Genomic DNA, 21,435 nt, shown 5'->3' with positions numbered 1-21,435 from the left:
TACCATGCAATTTTTTCATTATAAAAATTGCCACTGATGATACCCTCAGTTCTGTAATGCAACAGGAAGCACCAATATCTTGAATGACAATCACTTGGTTAGAAAGATCTAAATCACATGCATCATGGCTGCACCAAACAGACCAACAATATATTAATACATGCATCCTTAGTTGTTTGCACTGTATGACAATACATTTTTCAGCTCAGAGAGAAATTATAGTGCAGACTTCACAAGGGTTAAACTCAATGAATTCTTTAAGAAAAAGGGCGGAACCTAAAGGTCCCAGAGAGCTCACTCCTAAAACTAACAAAGTTCCCTGGGGTAGAGAATCTCAAAGAAGCACCTAGCAATGATATAAAGTTTCCGTTTGCAACAAATACCAATTAAACTGAGATGTTTTGACTACAATTTAACTTGCATTTCTTTCTAGTCTAGTACACATTACTTTTCTGACAGTTAAGGTGTTGTGAATTTAGAGCAAACTTCAACTGCATACAGCTGGTGAGATAAATCTGTGAGATCTACAGATGTAAAATGCTTAAAGAATATCATGAGAATTGTGAGAGAGATTTAGATAAACCCTGGGAACTCCTCTGTTCAGCCCAGGGAACTCCCCTGTACCTAAAACGTTTTAGGACCAGCAACATTTCTAAAAAAAATCTTACCAAAAATAAATAAAATAAACATTGCCCTTTAACCACTTGACACCATTAGGACGTTCCATGCTGTCCTAAAAGCGATAGGCTTAAATGCCTTTAGAATGGTATGGAACATCCTAACTTTTGTGGCATCCTGCTCTATACTAAAACTAAACTGCGGTTCATCTGACTGGGGGATGTGCCTAGCAATTCAGGCAGTTCCCCAGAAGCCAATCAGTGCCGGTTTTGAAGCACATGATCGCAGGGACTGTAATGTACTTAATTTTACTTTATTCGTTTACGACTGGGACTTGAACGGATTGGTCGGTCCTAGAGGGGTTAAACTCTGATCAAAGCAAAAATACAGACTAAATAAAGAAAATATTTACCTTGTTCTATTTTTCTTTAGTCACCTTCATTGTCACCACTTGTCCTGCCAGCGTCTTTGTTTTTGAGTTCTTTTTCCCCCGATTTCATCTTCTTTCTTGTCATATGCCCACGAAAACCTGCTTGTATTTTGGCAGCAGCAGCATTAGCATCTGGATCGTCAAGAGCTATATCAAGAGCATCATCTTGCTGTTTTCGTGAAGTTTCATTCTGAAATAAAAAAAATGTAGGATGTCATGATACACATTTTTTAACTTATTTTTTCTTTAAACTGTAGTATTAATTAAGCAGTTATTCTATACTTATATATTCTATATTTAAATAAAGAGATATAATACAGTTACAAAACCCTTTATCCAAACTGCTTGTGAATAGAAAAGGTTTGGATTTTGGTATAGTTAGGTTTTTAAAATATATTGTGTTAAGGTCACTGGAAGAACAGTCTCAATGGTGTGGAAACTTTATTTTCAAACAGTTTTATTCAGAGAAAAACAAAATCTTTAAACATAATAGGTGCAATGTCTCTTTAAATACAGCAACTTCAAAGCAGCCAGCAAAACAAAGCAAACAAATAAAAAGCCTACTCCTGTCAGGAGCCTAATTATACATATAATTTCCCTTACTAATGATAAACTGGTCAGCTAACCTGAACCCAGTTTAGTACTTCATAGAAATGGCATAAGCAAAATACAAAAACAAGTTTGTCTCACTGGTGTGTCTCTTTACAGGGAGTCTGCCATGCTAACTGGTCTCCAGCCTCTCTTTCACTCTGGGAAAACAGCCTGCTCCCTGAGACACATACTATTCCTAGATAGCTGCTTATAAAGGCCTTAGCTAACTTAATAGGGAGCAGCTGTGAAACTGACCCAAGAGATTTAACTCTTTAGTTACAGGGGAAATTTGCTATCTCTAAGCGCCTACTAATGTACACACCTTACCTCACCCTGAGTTTCAATTACAGCCTATACTTTTTGAAGATGAGAATTCCAATTTGGACTGTGTATTACGACGTCATCCAAATATGCAGCAGCATATTGTGCATGAGGTCTGAGTAACTTATCTATCAACTGTTGAAATGTTGCTGGAGCTCCATGCAAACCAAAAGGTATCACCTTATAGTGAAACAAGCCATCTGGAGTAGCAAAGGCCATTTTCCCTCTAGAGCGCTCAGATAACGGTATCTGCCAATAACCTTTAGTGAGGTCCAAAGTTGAGAGAAATCTGGCCTTGACTTGTCTTTCTACAAGCTCATCTACCCGCGGCATAGGGTAGGCATCAAACTTTGATATCTCATTTAGCTTTCTGAAAGCGTCGCAGAACCTAATAGAGCCATCAGGTTTGGGTACTAACACAATTGGGCTAGACCAGTTACTGTGAGACTCCTCAATCACCCCAAGCTCAAGCATTTTTCTAACTTCTCCCTTTACAGCTTCCCTTCTGGCTTCAGGTATTCTATATGATTTTATCTTAAGGGTTATCCCAGGCTCCGTGATTATGTCATGAATTATACCACTAGTTCTACCTGGCATAGGTGAAAAGACATCCCTATTCCTGTCTACCATTTCTTAAGCTTCCTCTGCTTGTTTGGGTGTGAGCTCTGGGGAAAATCCTACCGAAGTTTCTAAGTGCATGGAGTTAACTCTTATTTTTTCCATTACAGCTATACAAGCCTCTCTGTCTCTCCATAATTTTAAAAGATTAACATGGAAGATTTGTTCTTTTCTATGGCGCTCAGGCTGTCTGACTTTGTAATTCACAAGGCTTAATTTTTCTATAATTTCATAGGGAGCCTGCCAACGAGCTAGAAGCTTACTCTCAGCTGTTGGGACTAAAACCATTACTCGATCACCTGCCTGAAACTGTCTCTGTGTAGCACTCTGATCATAGTTATGTTTTTGAGTTCCCTGAGCTTTCTCCATATGCTGGCAGACAAGGGGAACAACATGAGCCATATGTTCCTGTATTTGCTCAACGTGCTGCAGCCCATTGTTTCCTGGGACCTCTTGTTCTTCCCAAGTTTCTTTAAGAATGTCTAACATACCCCTAGGATGCCTGCCATACAAAAGTTCAAATGGGGAGAAGCCTGTTGAACTTTGAGGAATCTCACAGACTGCAAACAACAAATAGGGAAGACGTATGTCCCAATCCTTACCATCCCTACTAACAACCTTCCTTAACATGAACTTAAGGGTGCGGTTAAATATTTCTACTAACCCATCTGTCTGAGGGTGGTATACTGAAGTTCTTAAAGCCTGTATCTTAAACAATTGACATAGCTCCCTCATAAGCCATGAGACAAAAGGTGTCCCTTGGTCAGTGAGTATTTCTTTTGGAATTCCCACCCGTGAAAACACTTGTACCAACTCTTTAGCTATATCATAGCTGTAGCTTTACATAGTGGTATGGCTTCGGGATATCGAGTGGCGTAGTTTAGAATAACCAAAATATACTGGTGACCTCAAGCTGATTTCTCCAAGGGACCTACGAGGTACATGCCTATCCTTTCAAAGGGAACATCAACAATTGGGAGAGGTATAAGTGGGGCCCTTAGTTTTGGCTTTGGGGATGACAACTGACATTCTGGACAAGAGGCACAATAACGCTTTATTTCCTCATACACCCCAGGTCAAAAAAATCTTCTTAGGACCCTTTCCTGTGTTTTTTCCACCTCCAAGTGTCCCCCCAAAAGATGCGAATGGGCAAAAAATAGTACCTTCCTAGTATGAGATGACGGTACTACAAGCTGCTCAACCTCCTGACCTTCTCCTGAGGTTACTCTGTATAGAAGGTCATTCTTGAGGATGAACTATGGATACAAATTCTTTGTTTGGCCCTACACTAGTACTCCATTTACGTCTATCACTCTACTCCTTGCATTTTGTAATAATGGATCATTTGTCTGGTCACACCCAAAGCTAATATTAGAAATATCCAAAATACAGGGGTCACTCTCACTAGTCACTCTTTCTTTATCAGTAACAGGTTGTTGATATTCTTCTAATATCTCTGACTCAGTACACTGGGTTGCCACACTTTTGCTAGAACGTTTTCCCCTTTCATTTAACAAAACTTCAGATAAAGTTTTATTAAATTTATACCGGCAATGCCGGCATTCCCTTTTGGTTTTACCTCTTTTTGGATGGGTTAGAAAGAACTCAAGATGGGTGAAGGGAAACATTTCATGGGGGCTTTTGTCCTCTGCATCACCTTTTGTTTTTTTCCTGTTTACAGGACAATTGAGAATGAATTAGGAAATAGAACTCAGGAAAATTTCTTCATATGACCAATGGATATGGCAACCGAGGTACAACCATTGCTGAGATTTTTACTTCTCTACACATAACAAAAACCTCTATTTTAGCAGTGGGATATTGTACAGTGCACCCATGGATACACAACACCCCCATTGTATTATGTTTTCTCAGTTGAGAAGGTTCAACCAAGTCTCCTGACACCAAGGTCAGAGGACTGCCAGAGTCCACCAAAGCATCAGTGTCTTTATTATTTAAACTGACTGAAAATTTGAAAGTAGGTACACCTTCAACCATGCTTGCTAGGCATATCAGTCCACAAAAGTTTGAGGGATTTTCTCCTAGTCCACAATGCATCGGTTCTGACATATTCAGGCATCTTGCTTTGATATGCCCCTTTCCACCACACTCAAAACAGGTAATCGTGTTTTTCCTAAATGCTCTTGCTTTGCAAAGGCATAGTTTCTCTCTGCATTCCAGGGATGTGTTTCTGTCCCAGAACTGATTTCAGACTCTGCCTTTCTGACACCAGGCCTCTGAATATTACTAAGTGACTTAGTCTTGAAAGTGTCTGATCCAGCCTTGGATGGCACAACAGATGCTTTCTCTAGGTCTTTGGCAGATAAGTATCTTTCCACTTGCGCCACCATGGCATCATATGTAGTAGGGTTTCCTTGTCCAACCCAGTTACGGAGGCCGCATGGAAGTTCTCGCAGATATCTGTCAATTACTAGGGATTCCACGATCTGTGAAGGACTTTGCCCCTCTGGTCTGAGCCACTTTCATGCCAGATGAATCAGATCAAACGTCTGTGATCGAGGAGCCTTTCCCTCATTGAAACACCAATTATGGAAACGTTAGGCTCGGACTGTAGTTATCACACCCATTTGGGCTAGTATTTCAGCCTTTAGTTTGGTGTAATCAGCAGCAGCCCCTTCTTCTAGATCATAATAAGCCTTCTGGGCCTCACCAAGGAGGAAGAGAGCAATTATTCCTGCCCATTGTTCAGGTGGCCAGGTCTCATGGGTGGCTGTGCATTCAAACGCCAACAGATAGGCCTCTACATCATCCTCTGGCATCATTTTCTGTAGGCAGCAGCTAGCCTGTATCCTGCTTACAGCTCCTGTTTGTGCCGACAGTCCCTGGGTAGTAATGCAGCCTGCAATCTCTTTCAGTATTTCATGGTCCCTTTTTTTGAGCCTCACTCAAGGCCCCAAGTTGCATAGCCATAAGCCTGTTACACTCCTGCTGAGCTGCTAGAGAGGCTGCAGCCTGTCAGCTTGTTTCATGCTGTACTGTGGAAGCTTGTAGCAGAGCTTTTACATTTTCCTCCATGTTTGGCAGGTACTGTTACTTTAAGGTTTCCACTTCATGAAACTTGGCACCATTCACAAATCCCACCGCTGCCACCACCTTGTGGTATGGTCACTGGAAGAACAGTCTCAATGGCATAGTAACTGTATTTTAACATAATAGGTGCACTGTCTCTTTAAATACAGCAACTTCAAAGCAGTCAGCAAAACAAAGCACACAAATAAAAAGCCTACTCCTGTCAGGAGCCTTACTATACATATAATTTCCCTTACTAATGTTAAACTAGTCAGCTAAGCGGAACCCAGTTTAGTACTTCATAGAAATGGCATAAGCAGAATACAAAAACAAAGTTTGTCTCACCGGTGTGTCTCTTTACAGGCAGTCTGCCATGCTAACTGGTCTCCAGCCTCTCATTCACTCTGTAAAAACAGCCTACTCCCTGAGACACATACTATACCTACATAGCTGCTTATAAAGGCCTGAGCTAACTTAACAGAGAGCAACTGTGAAACTGACCCAAGAGATTTAACTCTTTACTTGCAGGGGAAAATTGCTCTCTCTAAGCGCCTGCTAATGTACACACCTTCCCTCACCCTGTCACAATATATTTTAGAATATTTGTATATTCGCATATGTAAAGTAGGATACTTTGCAGAGGGTATGAGAGCTAATGTGATATAGGTAATAGATACATGTAAAGTTACAAATTACATCTTATATATGCAACCTGCAGACAGTTTTATCAATTTTTTTTAATTTATTTTTAAATACTGTTTTTATTGAGGACAAAAGAAAGGTTACAGGCAAGTTTGCAGCAACATGTTACAGAAAGCCCATTCATATACAAAACAGAATAAGTGAGATTGAATTAACATTTGTACACTTGTTATAAACCTAAAAATATTGCTCTAAATCGGGTTCTCAGTCCTCTTTTCCCTTGCCCTCATTTCCTTTCACTCCTTATGGAGTTAAAAAAACAAAAAGAGAATTAAGCTATCATCGTAATTTCACATAGAATTTAACTAACAAATATAAATTATTCAGCCAGATAGTGGCTGGTTCTTTGTCATGGAGTGTGTCAACCTTGAGTCCTGCTTTGTAAGAAAAAAAAAAAAAAAAAGGGGGGGAAGAGGGTGGAGGTGGTTGGAACGGGGGGGTGGGTTATAAGCACTAAATCGCAATGTTCTCTCTCCCTCCCCTCTCAACGTGTTGTGTCTGATATAGGAATCCCCACTCACCCCTCAGGGAGGCTGTCAGCATGTATTCAGTATGTGCGAAGGGAGTTAGTATTTGTCTTTGTGAATCAAGACTCAATGTCCAAATGTATTTCCGCCACTTATTTATGAAGTGTTTAAGTCTTTTATTAGTGTCCATCCTAGTGTCCAACTGCTCAATGAGCAATTGCTTGTGTAATTTGTGTTTAAATGTGCTGAAGGCGGGGGCAGCGTTCTCTGTCCAGACCCGAAGTATGACCTTTCTAGCGATTAAAATTATGGTAGTAAGTAAAGGGACATCCCTGGGACTTTGCTCTTTCCACTCCAAAAAGCAGATTTGTTCCACTTCTAACTGAACCCTGAGTTTAATGGCTTTAGTGATCCAAAAAGCAACCTTACCCCAAAATTGCTTAATCCGCGGGCAACCAAAGAAGTAATGTAGAAAATCTGGGTCGCCCATTTTGCACTTGCTACACTCGTTTACTACCCCTGGACTCCATTTAGATAGTCTTCGTGGGATAATGTAATCTTTATGTAGCATTCTAGTCTGAGATTCTCTAAGGGTCATGGATAGTGTTGCTCTCTGAACAGTCTCTACGCTCTGTTGAATTAGCTCTGATAAGTCCTCCCTTTCCAGATTTCTGCCCCATTTGTTTTTTAGCAAGACTAAGTTTTTAGATTCTAAATGACTTAGTAGTGTTCTGTAAATCCCTGAGATTGTGAAGTTTCCCATTTTGAATGAGGTCACTGACCTAGCAAATGCGTGTGGAACCCAGAATTGTGGGTCGTCCCTAATTAGCTGGTCAAAATAATGCCTCATCTGGAGGTAAGCATAAAAATGTACCCTCGGTAGTCCGAATTGAGTCTGCAGTTCAGCAAAGGCTTTAATACACTTTCTAGAGAGATCCAGAGCATCTCCTACAGATCATAACCCCCCGGCCTCCCACCTGACAAACAGAGAGGTGTCCATTCCAGGAGGGAAACAGGTATTGTTGCGCAGTGGGATCATTCTAGAAAAGACACAGCAACGACCGATGTGTCCAAGGGCTAGACGCCAAGCCCTCAGTATGTCTTTGTAGAGAAAGCTATCCCTAACCTTGGCAGGGAAGCTATTAGGCAGGGCATAGGGTAGGAATGGGAGGTCAAACCCCCCCAGAGCATGCCTTTCTAATTCGGGTGTATAGAAGTGCCTTGTTTTTAGTTGCCAGTCTAGCATGAGGCGATTGAGTGTTGCTCAGTTGTACAATTTCAGATTGGGCAGACCCAGTCCACCGTGTGAAGAGTGCACATATAATTTTGTGAGTGCAACTCTAGGTCTACCTCCCTTCCACAAGAATTTCGAAAGGGTTTGAGTATATAGAGCCATATCCTTCTTAGTAATTAAAAAAAAGTAACATTAGAAGGGGGTATAGGATTCGTGGTAAAATTACCATTTTAACCAAATTAACACGTCCTGTGAGGGAGATAGGCAAATTCTTCCATCCCTCTATAGTTTTATCATTTTTAATACTTTTGCATACAAAGTACCTTTAGAATAATAGTACAGTACTGTAATCAGAAAGGTAATAGTTGCTGTTTTAAATAAAGATAAACTAGCATTTGCATTTTAGAAGACAAAAACTAAATCAAAGACACAAGAAGTGGAATACTGGATTTGGGGATTTTTACCAGTATTTATTAAAAACATTACTATATTAAAGATAAATAATTGGTTAACTTTTCTGCCTTTTCATTATTAACAATGTTTAATTTAGTTAATCTCATTTTAGCGTTTATTGTAAATGAAAACATTCCATTATGAGTAAGTGTGCCTGGTGCCATTGGTATTGAAATAAATAAATAACACTTTTTATCTTTCTTGAGTGTGGAAAAATGGCTAATGAGCCCAGGAAAAAATAGTATTTTTTGTATATGTATGTATATATATTGCACTCAAATTAAATATATATAAATAATTATAAAATAATTGTATAAAAAGGGTTTATATGGTATATGACAAGGTGTTGACTGGGAATGGCTCACAGGTGTATAACCATGCAACCATGGTAAATAAATGTTATTAGCAAGATACAGTGGTGTAACATCCATGGGGTGGTGTCAAAAAAATTGTCCCCTCCGGGTTTTTTTTAGAGTGGGCAGTAATTTTTGGGCTGTATTGGTGCATGGGTTGACCGTGTTATGCAAACTACAGTTCAGTGGCTCTGTCGGCAGAGCCGTTTTTTCACATGTACAATACAGAGCCGTTTTTTCACATGTACAATGCAGCGTTTGGTGCGGTATAATTCAAGCACCTGATACTGGCTAAGGGAGCGTGGCCCCTTTTTTCTAACTAAAGTATTGCCGCAATTACTAGGGTTTAGTCAGGGGACTCATTGACATACTAATTCACCTTCATTCAATTAATAAAGTGACCTTTTAATTTACCTCTATATCTGTGTCTGTCTTCCTTTAAGAATTCAGGGGGGTATGTTAAGGTCCGGGGGTATATCTGGTACTAACTAGTATACTAATGGAAGAAAGGAACAGAGGCGCCAAACATGGCCTAGTAACGTCAAGGCACATAAACACAGAACCGACAAGGTAAAATATACTCACAAATGAGGCGCACCCAAATGGTGCTATTGTGGCAGACTGGAACTTAAGCAGTGGTCCAGCTCACTGATCGCCGCCAGCTCAACTTCAGATCCAGAAAATTCTTGAGAGGGCCTGTTACTTAAAGCCTGGAGGGACAACAAGAAGGCACAAACATAGCCCAGTAGCGTTTGAACCAATGAGATAGAAAGACTATAAAGTTGCACTTACAAGAAGCAAAGCACCTCCAGGTGCAATATCAGCAGTACTGGGACCTCTCAGCCACCCAGTGGACTGTAGAATCCCAAAGGCAAGATAACGAATGTCCCAAATAAGAAAAAATGAACTGGAGAGAGTATATGCCCCCAGCGAGAGCAAAAAATGGATGGTAGCAAGTGTATATTTAAAATACTTTATAAAAAACAAGCAACGCGTTTCTCAGCCACCGCAGGGCTGTTTCTTCAGGCTATAGCAAAAAATGGATGGTAGCAAGTGTATATTTAAAATACTTTATTAAAAACAAGCAACGCGTTTCTCAGCCACCGCAGGGGGTGGCTGAGAAACGCATTGCTTGTTTTTAAAAAAGTATTTTAAATATACACCGCAGGGGGTGGCTGAGAAACGCATTGCTTGTTTTTAAAAAAGTATTTTAAATATACACTTGCTACCATCCATTTTTTGCTCTCACTGGGGGCATATACACTCTCCAGTTCATTTTTTCTTATTTGGGACATTCATTATCTTGCCTTTGGGATTCTACAGTCCACTGGGCAGCTGAGAGGTCCCAGTACTGCTGATATTGCACCTGGAGGTGCTTTGCTTACTGTAAGTGCAACTTTATAGTCTTTCTATCTCCTTGGTTCAAACGCTACTGGGCTATGTTTGTGCCTTATTGTTGTCCCTCCAGGCTTTAACTAACAGGCCCTCTCAAGGATTTTCTGGATCTGAAGTTGAGCTGGCGGCGATCAGTGAGCTGGACCACTGCTTAAGTTCCAGTCTGCCACAATAGCACAATTTGGGTGCGCCTCATTTGTGAGTATATTTTATCTTGTCGGTTCTGTGTTTATGTGCCTTGACGTTACTAGGTACCTCTGTTCCTTTCTTCCCTTAGACCACGATATACCAGGATGACCGTCCTATAACAGAGAGCTGCCTCCTTTTTCAAGATTGTTTGTATGGACATTTATCTACATTTGCCATTATTCACAATATATTTTCTGATTTTGACTTTCTGATTGATTGTTTTATTCTGATTGATTGTTCTATTTTGTCTTTGGTGCTATAGCTATCAGAAAGCGCCCCCTAAGAGTGTGGTATACGTTTGTGTACTCCACACTATATTTTGTTTTCACTAACTAGTATACAACAGAAGTGAGTACAACCCTACATATCACTTTTTCAAGGAGAATCTAAATACCAATTTTTGCATCTGTAACATCTTTGTTTTTTGAGATATAGGTAACCTCATAAATCATCCCCCCTCTTTTGACCCCCCCCCCCTTAAGTGGATTTTGGGGAAATGGTAAAATACCTGTTTCTTTATTTTTCATGGAAAATCGAAATACTAATTTTCATGTCTGTAACATCGTCGGTTCTTGAGATATAGGTATCCTCATAAATCAGCCCCCCCCCCTCTTTTGACCCCCATTATGAGGATTTGGGGAAAATGGTAAAAAAACATGTTTATTTTTCTTTGAAAATCTAAATACCAATTTTCAAATCTGTAACATTGCCCGTTTTTGAGATATAGGTATCCTCATAAATCATCCCCCCTTTTTTGACCCCCCCCTTAAGTGGATTTTGGAGAAATTGTAAAACACTTGTTTCTTTATTTTTCAAGGAAAATCGAAATACCAATTTTCACATCTGTAAAATCACCAATTTTTGAGATATAGGTATCCTCATAAATCAGCCCCCCTCTTTTGAGCCCCCATTAAGAGAATTTTGGGGAAAATGGTAAAAAAACATGTTTATTTTTCTTTGAAAATCTAAATACCAATTTTCAAATCTGTAACATTGCCCGTTTTTGAGATATAGGTATCCTCATAAATCAGCCCCCCTCTTCCCCCCCCCCCTAAGAGGATTTTAGGGAAATGGTAAAACACGTGTTTATTTTTCAAGGAAAATCTAAATACCAATTTTCACATCTGTAACATCATCCATTTTTAAGATATAGGTATCCTCATAAATCAGTCCCCCCTCTTTTGAGCCCCCCCCCCCCCTTAAGAGGATTTTGGGGAAATGGTAAAACACGTGTTTATTTTTCAAGGAAAATCTAAATACCAATTTTTGAGCGAAAGCAAAAAGAGGCTTTTGTAGCGTGCTCTATAGAAGTCTATGGGGAAAAGGAGTTTGTGTGGTCTCGTTGTCTGACCTCCAGATATTAGCGGGCCTGAGTAGTTTGCATGTTTACATTTTACTTTTAACTTGTACTAAGATCGTAAAAGGAGGGGCACTATTGAGTTAACTTAATAGCGCTAACATTTTTGCGATCCACTTGTAATCTAGCCCAATATTTCTAATATTCCGAAAATTAAATAGAAGAGCCCATTAATTAAAAGACAATCTTCCTTGAGCTCTCAGGGGAATCCATGCCCCACTCCAAATTAGCTTACAAAGTCTGTGAAAAAATCAGTCTGAAGTTACAGAAAAATTGTAGCCTGAAGAAACTGCTGTCTACCAAACCACTAATTCAGGGTATAACTCACATGCTACGATTAAGAAATCTTTTAGGATATACAGTTCCATCAGGTCACAAGCGCAACCTTAATGGTCTCAAATTAAACAAAGGAACACAAATCACTTCACTACTGTTATTAAATCTCTGACTCTGTTGGAATCAGAAAGTTTTGTTACAGCATTAGCTGTCAAAAAACTGAAATGCCTAAAACATCAGGAAGGTCTGAATCTTTCACCAGCTCTTAAGATTTATAAAAATGATTATCATAGTTGAGGGCTTATATAAAACAGACAACCCACAATAGGTCAAAAACATTCCTAAGGGACCTTTAATTATCTAGACAGAAGGAAAAGGGAAGCTAGGTATCATTCGAATCTATATGAACTATCATTTCTGTCTTGGGAATATGAGGGGCCTAAAAATGAATGATCATTAAAGTAAAAGCATAACAGTCTGTAGCAGCTGCTGCTTTGTAGCATTGAAAACAATATTTTTTAGCTCTGTTTTCAATACAGAGACTGGCACCAAATGGATGCACAAGGTTAGGATCTCTATGTTTATCCAGATCATGATTAGAAGGTAAAATAACCACACTAAGCAGTTATAAGGGTTTTAAAATGGCGGGTGTGAAAAAATGCGGTCTATGCGAACAGTGTGTTTCCAGTAAATATATATGTATATGCTTATATACATATATATTGTTTTTTATATGAACATATACACATATTTACACATAAATATATACCTATATAAGCATATACATATATATTTATAATCTGCTGCCCATTGCTGCGTGACTTACCCCCTTCGCTGCAATAGTTCTCATGGAATGTCTCACGGCATGAGAACGAGGCTCCCATTGGAGCCTATGGAAGTGTTTTCTCATTGCGCTGCACAAGGTTGCGTTCACATTGAGCTGCACTGCAAATACCAGCCCACAATTGCGTGAGCTGGTATTACGAGTGGAACGCAAATATCACGCTCGCGAAAGCACAATTTTGCGCTCCACTCATAATCTGTCCTCAATTGTATTTGTTATTGCTTGAGCAATATTCTAGTATGTGCTAACATCTGCATGTCAAATTCCTTCACATCTATGGAGGCACTTAGTAGAATTTATGTCAGATAATGTTCGAGCTATAAACTGATGGAAAATATCTGTTTAAGTAAAGGAGTTCTTTATTTTATTCTGTTTTATAGTATTTAAATGAAAAACTGTGCATATATATATATATATACTGTATGGATATATATATATATATATATATATATACACACACACACACACACACACACACACAAACATACACACAACACACATGCATCCACTTTTGACCCCTCCCCAGTCCCACCCCTTGTCATATACCATATCTCTTTAATTTCGTCACAAAAACTATTTTTTTTTATTAACAAAACCTTTGTTTCAAAGTCTAAATATAACTTCAATCCTTTATTTCCAAAGAATTTCATATGTATTGTAATGCAAATTAGCAAATAATAATCATTTACTTTAGTTCCCAAAAGTCCTACATTTTAAAGCAATATCTTGGATTGTGCTGATTAACTTGCAACTTGTAATATGAGTGCAATGAGTATGCCAATAGAGCTCTCTGCGCTATCCATTAAAAGTATAGCATGCGCTAAAAACAGTTTTGGCCACGTTAAGATGCTTTGATTACATTTTTTAACAATAGATTGCGTTTTATTTTTGTGTGCAAAATAACGCACCCTATGCCATCGATTTCTCTACACTTACAATTGAAGCCCATATGCTTCATTCAAAGGGCAACATCCTAGCACACATGTGAATTGTATTTATAACATAACAATTTAAATCTTATATTAATTATATTAGTATGGTCCTGCTAGTGCTTCAACTAGTGCTCCTATTAGGACCTTTAAAGAAAGAAGATTAGTTGAAATATATTTTGTAATCATCTCAAATGAGCTTAGTGAAGAAAAATGAAAACACACTAAACTCTTGAGTGATGATAAACATTTCCAGTACTAAATTGCAGCTAAGACAAAAGAGGGCAGTGCAACTCACACTCAAGAAATTTTCAAAAATCAAATAATCTTCACCCAAAGCAAGACCAGGCAGACCTAAAATGACCACACCATCAGAAGACCAGTTTGTCAAGCTAACATCATTATGGAATAGAACTCCATCTGCATCCACAATTTAAGCTCCAACCCTAGTAAGCAAAAGGCACAGTCAAACAGCAACTGGCAAAGTACTTCATGTGAGATTAGATGTCTTGAAATCACTTCTTCATTGATAAAGCAATTATAAACATTTAGCAAGGGCCAAACAGTACAGAAATGTCATAGTGGAAGGTTGGAAAATGTCCTATTCACTGACTTATCTAAGGTTGAAATAGTTTGTTGCAATCACAGAGTTTATGCAAGGAGACAGTAGCCAGTGTGTTAAACCGACAAATAAATATGATCCAGGAAATGTTTAGATGTGGAGATGCTTTTCCTATTTTGGTGTTGGTGAATTGCACAAGATAAACTATGCTTTAAACAAAGAGATGCATCACCCTTTTTTTAATAGACATGCCATCCCTTTCGACTTAATGTTGGGTGGAAGATGTTTAATTTTCCAGCAGGACAACCATAATAGACACAAAAGCTGTGCCGTCCCTATCTGATGTTTACGAAAGAACAAGTAGTGCCAATTTTGTATGGCTTTCCCTTCACAAGCACTGAACCACAATCCCATTGAATATCTTTGGTAACATTTGAAAAGGCAAAGGGTGGCACACACTATGACATCTCTAGACACTCTCTCTTAAGGAATGCTAACAACAACAAAAAATTATTAATGGAAGTTATATATTTTTTCTTTTTAAGAATTCCTGCATATCTTATCAAACAATTGTATTTTAAAATGTTACGGTAAAGGCAGATTGCCATGGTGGAATCAGGCTTTTGGAATCTACTATATTGATATAAATCACTAAGAATATTTACAAATATATTTTTGGATTTCTCAAATGTATTTTATGTATATAGCAATATATATGTGTGAAATATTCTTTTTGAAAAATAACTTTTGTTGTTAAACCTATAATTTTGATTATGAAATAAAACTAGCACTTATACTCATATCATACAAGAATATGGACTGGCCTGAAAACAGTATACGTAGAGAGCATTTTTGGTGGCTGTGAAGTGGGTCAATCAGTGAGCGAAGGTGCAGCTTAAACAGCAGACCTCAGGAGGTTTAAACATTTTGCTATTTCAGCTTTGCATTGAGCAAATATCTATGTGAGTAGAAACGTGCTATTGTGAAAGAAAAGGGAATGTCATTAACAAAGGTACACCATGACCGTTTTACATTTCCTATTTATAGAGATGATTTGTTATGAAAATTAGGATCCTTTTATGAATCACATTTTTCCCACAAACATTAGCACACATTTTGAGAATATTCTCAATGAAATGTACTTAATTAATTTCTTCATAGTTGAAAGATAATTAATTATATGCACATTGTTAAAGTACTATGCATTTTGATATATGTGATTTTTCTGGGATCTGTTACCTGCATTAACTAGTCAATAATGTTAAATAAAATGTTATACTCATTTCTAACATACATATTTTATGGTTTACGTTGGTTTGTACCTATGCAGTAATTCAAATCTATAAGTAAGCATCACCCTTCCCTCCCATACACACAGCTTTTATAAATCTGCAGCTTCTTAACCCATTACACAAGCAGATTAGAGTTATAAATATGGGAGAAACTATGCCTTTCTCTCAGGCCAACATTCAATCTATATACTTATATGAAACCTCATAGTTAATAGGGGAACCTCCTCTTTTAAATGAGGGCTCATAAGACTCTCTAGATATCCCATGGTCATTGTATATCAACTTTTGAGCGACAAAAGAGAGGGAAGAAGCTCCTATTTCAAATGAGGAGTAACATAGCCTGTTAGATATTACATATTTGACAAAAAAGGTGAATACTTAATCATCTAGACCAGGGTTCTTCAAACTTTTATCCTTAAGACCCAGTGCCATGATACAACATACCTTTGCGACCCTATTTTTATGTTTACTCTGAAAATTTCTGATATAATATACAACAAGATAGCTGCAATTTTTGACAAAGTGATTAAAATGTGTGTGTACTTTATTCCTGATTGTAGTCAAACTTAACAACACACACACACCACACAAAATCTCATACAAAACACACACCATACACCCTCGCATACAAAACACACACACACCATACACCCTCTCATATAACACACACGACACACACACTCTCATATAACATTTACAACACACACACACTAATATAACACTCACACACTCTCATATAACACACACACCACACACACACCATACACCCTCTCATGCAAAACACACACACACTCTCATATAACAAACACACCATACACTGTCTCATACAAAACACACACACACACCATACACCCTCTCATACAACACACACACTCTCATATAACACACACACCACACACAGACCATACACCCTCTCATGCAAAACACACTCACTCTCATATAACACATACACCACACGCTCATACAACACTCTCATATAACAAACACACCATACATCCTCTCATTTAAAACACACACACACCATACACCCACTCATACAAAACACACACTCTCATATAACACACAACACACACACTCTCATATTACACATACACACACCACATACACATTCTCATATAACACGCACACACCACAACACTCTTCTACAAAACACACACAAGTCGCGACCCAGTAAACCATATGTGGCGACCCAGTAATGGGTCCCGACCTGTGGTTTGAAGAACCCTGCTCTAGACAATACATTTACAGAAATTAAACATGTGTCAAGGAAGGTGTGAAACTCTATAAAACATAAATTATTACACACTCAAGATGCCTCATTCATTATTAAACATTAAAGTATTATTTACTTCTAAGTATTATAATTATTGAATATTAAAATAATTTAAACAATGAGCCATATGACACAATAGATATTACATGGTTAATGAAAAATTGCAAAGGATTAACTTTCTAGATACTTGCTTTAAAGTAATAAATATGAGTATATGATGTATTTATTCGTCTGCACTAAAATCATTATGACGTAGACACTTATTTTTTGTTTTGCCTCCACCAACACGAACATTCCTGCTAATACCCATGGAAGCAGTTAGAATTTGGAAAATGTAATGGTAAAAAAAGAATAAAACAGTGTTCATGGTGTCTTTCTTTAAAATATATTTAGTTAAGTATACACCCACGTATATGTATGTCTGCAATGAAAAAAAACATAAAGAAAACCTGAAGCAACAGAATATGATATGCTATAATACATATTTCATTTTGTCCATTTTCAGTGTCATAATACTTTTATTTATTTTCTCACACAATGTTGCTCTCTCTGTGAGCATACGGTGGAATTCATTTGCACAGTACTATAAATACAAGTTAGCAAACTTGACATATGGCAGATGCCATTTGCAATCCTGTAATTAGCATATTATATACAAGCACTATGTTATACACTATTATGGAGCTGTGGTAGCCCATATATGTGATATACAGCATTCCAAGCTGTGCTATAGAAGACGTTTTTTTAATATTTGATTAAAGAATTAATATATATAGTCATAAAACGTGCTTTATATGTAAATTGTGTAGTTTTGTATCTTGTTTTTTTAAACTTTTTATTTTAAATTGGATCTCATAATTCAGTGACTTTAATAATTTGTTTCTCAATATATTCATCTGATTGATAAGAGATAAGAGTGATAAGAGTGATAAGAGTGATAAGAGATAAGAGTGATAAGAGTTGATAAGAGATAAGAGTGATAAGAGATAAGAGTGATAAGAGATAAGAGTGATAAGAAATAAGAGTGATACGAGATAAGAGTGATAAGAGATAAGAGTGATAAGAGTTGATAAGAGATAAGATTGATAAGAGATAAGAGTGATAAGAGTTGATAAGAGATACGAGTGATAAGAGATAAGAGTGATAAGAGATAAGAGTGATAAGAGATAAGAGTGATACGAGATAAGAGTGATAAGAGATAAGAGTGATAAGAGTTGATAAGAGATAAGATTGATAAGAGATAAGAGTGATAAGAGTTGATAAGAGATACGAGTGATAAGAGATAAGAGAGATAAGAGATAAGTGTGATAAGAGATAAGAGTGTTAAGAGTTGATAATAGATACGAGTGATAAGAGATAAGAGTGATAAGAGATAAGAGTGCTAAGAGTTGATAAGAGATAAGAGTGATAAGAGATAAGAGTGATAAGAGTTGATAAGAGATAAGAGTGATAAGAGATAAGAGTGATAAGAGTTGATAAGAGATAAGAGTGATAAGAGTTGATAAGAGATAAGATTGATAAGAGATAAGAGTGATAAGAGTTGATAAGAGATACGAGTGATAAGAGATAAGAGTGATAAGAGATAAGAGTGATAAGAGATAAGAGTGATACGAGATAAGAGTGATAAGAGATAAGAGTGATAAGAGTTGATAAGAGATAAGATTGATAAGAGATAAGAGTGATAAGAGTTGATAAGAGATACGAGTGATAAGAGATAAGAGAGATAAGAGATAAGTGTGATAAGAGATAAGAGTGTTAAGAGTTGATAATAGATACGAGTGATAAGAGATAAGAGTGATAAGAGATAAGAGTGCTAAGAGTTGATAAGAGATAAGAGTGATAAGAGATAAGAGTGATAAGAGTTGATAAGAGATAAGAGTGATAAGAGATAAGAGTGATAAGAGTTGATAAGAGATAAGAGATACGAGTGATAAGAGATAAGAGAGATAAGAGATAAGCATGATAAGAGATAAGAGTGATAAGAGATAAGAGTGATAAGAGATACGAGTGATAAGAGTTGATAAGAGATAAGATTGATAAGAGATAAGAGTGATAAGAGTTGATAAGAGATACGAGTGATAAGAGATAAGAGTGATAAGAGATAAGAGTGATAAGAGATAAGAGTGATACGAGATAAGAGTGATAAGAGATAAGAGTGATAAGAGTTGATAAGAGATAAGATTGATAAGAGATAAGAGTGATAAGAGTTGATAAGAGATACGAGTGATAAGAGATAAGAGAGATAAGAGATAAGTGTGATAAGAGATAAGAGTGTTAAGAGTTGATAATAGATACGAGTGATAAGAGATAAGAGTGATAAGAGATAAGAGTGCTAAGAGTTGATAAGAGATAAGAGTGATAAGAGATAAGAGTGATAAGAGTTGATAAGAGATAAGAGTGATAAGAGATAAGAGTGATAAGAGTTGATAAGAGATAAGAGTGATAAGAGATAAGAGTGATAAGAGTTGATAAGAGATAAGAGATACGAGTGATAAGAGATAAGAGTGATAAGAGATAAGAGTGATAAGAAATAAGAGTGATACGAGATAAGAGTGATAAGAGATAAGAGTGATAAGAGTTGATAAGAGATAAGATTGATAAGAGATAAGAGTGATAAGAGTTGATAAGAGATACGAGTGATAAGAGATAAGAGTGATAAGAGATAAGAGTGATAAGAGATAAGAGTGATACGAGATAAGAGTGATAAGAGATAAGAGTGATAAGAGTTGATAAGAGATAAGATTGATAAGAGATAAGAGTGATAAGAGTTGATAAGAGATACGAGTGATAAGAGATAAGAGAGATAAGAGATAAGTGTGATAAGAGATAAGAGTGTTAAGAGTTGATAATAGATACGAGTGATAAGAGATAAGAGTGATAAGAGATAAGAGTGCTAAGAGTTGATAAGAGATAAGAGTGATAAGAGATAAGAGTGATAAGAGTTGATAAGAGATAAGAGTGATAAGAGATAAGAGTGATAAGAGTTGATAAGAGATAAGAGTGATAAGAGATAAGAGTGATAAGAGTTGATAAGAGATAAGAGATACGAGTGATAAGAGATAAGAGAGATAAGAGATAAGCATGATAAGAGATAAGAGTGATAAGAGATAAGAGTGATAAGAGATACGAGTGATAAGAGTTGATAAGAGATAAGAGTGATAAGAGATAAGAGTGATAAGAGATAAGTGATAAGAGTTGATAAGAGATAAGAGTTTATAAGAGATAAGAGATAAGAGTGATAAGAGATAAGAGTGATAAGAGATAAGAGTTGATAAGAGATAAGAGTGATAAGAGTGATTTTTTAATATTTTAACTCACATGGAGGTGCTGATTTTCAAATGTATGTGGTTTGTCTCAAGCTTACTGGATATAGCTAATTATAAAAGTGTAGCTTGTCTTCTTCTAGAGTCACATGAGAATGCTCTCCTTATTGTCAATGGTGCAGGCAGTACAGCCGTTGAATAAGGTTGCCACCCAGCCGGTATTTTAAAGGGACAGCCTACTTGATTTTTATTGTTTAAAAAGATAGATAACACCTTCACTATTTATTCCCCAGCTTTGTATAACCAACATTGTTATATTAAAATACTTTATAACCTTTAAATCTGCCTTTTTCTAAGCCTCTTATCTCAGTGCTTTTTATTAGCTTTTTAAAGCCAGACAGTGCTAGCTCATGTGTGCCATATAGATAAACATCGTGCTCACTCCCATGGAGTTATGCAGGAACTAGGGCTAGGGCTAGGGCTAGTTGGCTAAAATGCAAGTTTTTAAAAAGCACTGAGATAAGGAAGAAGTCTGCAGAGGCTAAGATACAAGGTAATCAACAGTGTTGGTTATGCAAAACTGGGGAATGGGTAATAAAGGGATTATCTATCTTTTTAAACAATAACTTTTTTCAAGAAGTCTGTCCCTTTACGGATCAGGTCAAAGTTGAAAATAAAGATTAACTATAGATGATATCATTGTCAAACATATTGTAAATCTGTTGGAATCTAATTACAAACCAATTATTATTTAAAATCAGTCATAGCAGATTAAGTTCCTATTATTATTATTATCAGGTATTTGTAGAGCGCCAACAGATTTTGCAGCGCTAGAAATATTCCTTAAATATTCTGTAAAATTATTTATGCAAATGGTTGTTAACGAGCATGGCCTGTAATTTTCCATAAAAGATAGCAACCCTACCGCTGATTGACAGTTGATCCAAACACAGAAATGGATGGTCCACTGGGGGGGCACGGGTAGATAGGGACTTACAGGGTAAAATTAAAAAATTACAATAATTATTCAAAAGCTTGTAGTGCAAATTGGAGGATTAAATTAATACCATGAGATTATAAAAAAACAAAAAAAAAACAAAGAACAAAGGCCTAGATTACAAGTGAAGCGCAATTGAGGGTTCATATCCTTTGTGCTACTTTGCGCTAAGAATAGTGCACAATCTGGTTTTACAAGCAGGTGGAAAAAAAGTATTTACCAGAGAATCTTAACATGGCTG

At 37.0% G+C, this 21,435-nt stretch overlaps 1 protein-coding gene across 2 annotated transcripts in view; it reads right to left on the bottom strand.

Moving 5' to 3' along the window:
• Positions 1-1,035: 1,035 nt before the first annotated feature.
• SPA17 (sperm autoantigenic protein 17) overlaps positions 1,036-21,435 on the bottom strand; it is a 224,561-nt gene continuing 204,161 nt past the window's right edge. For both annotated transcript variants that reach the window (XM_053690479.1, XM_053690478.1), the window contains exon 7: positions 1,036-1,238. In XM_053690479.1, the coding sequence (XP_053546454.1) occupies positions 1,047-1,238 (192 nt within the window). In that variant the 3' untranslated portion in view covers positions 1,036-1,046. The remainder of the gene's footprint in view (positions 1,239-21,435) is intronic.

This window comes from Bombina bombina, chromosome 8, assembly GCF_027579735.1.
Source record: "Bombina bombina isolate aBomBom1 chromosome 8, aBomBom1.pri, whole genome shotgun sequence".
NCBI classification, from domain to species: domain Eukaryota; kingdom Metazoa; phylum Chordata; class Amphibia; order Anura; family Bombinatoridae; genus Bombina; species Bombina bombina.
The sequence above is the reverse complement of the archived record's forward strand: the minus strand, read 5'-3'. Positions and strand labels throughout refer to the sequence as shown.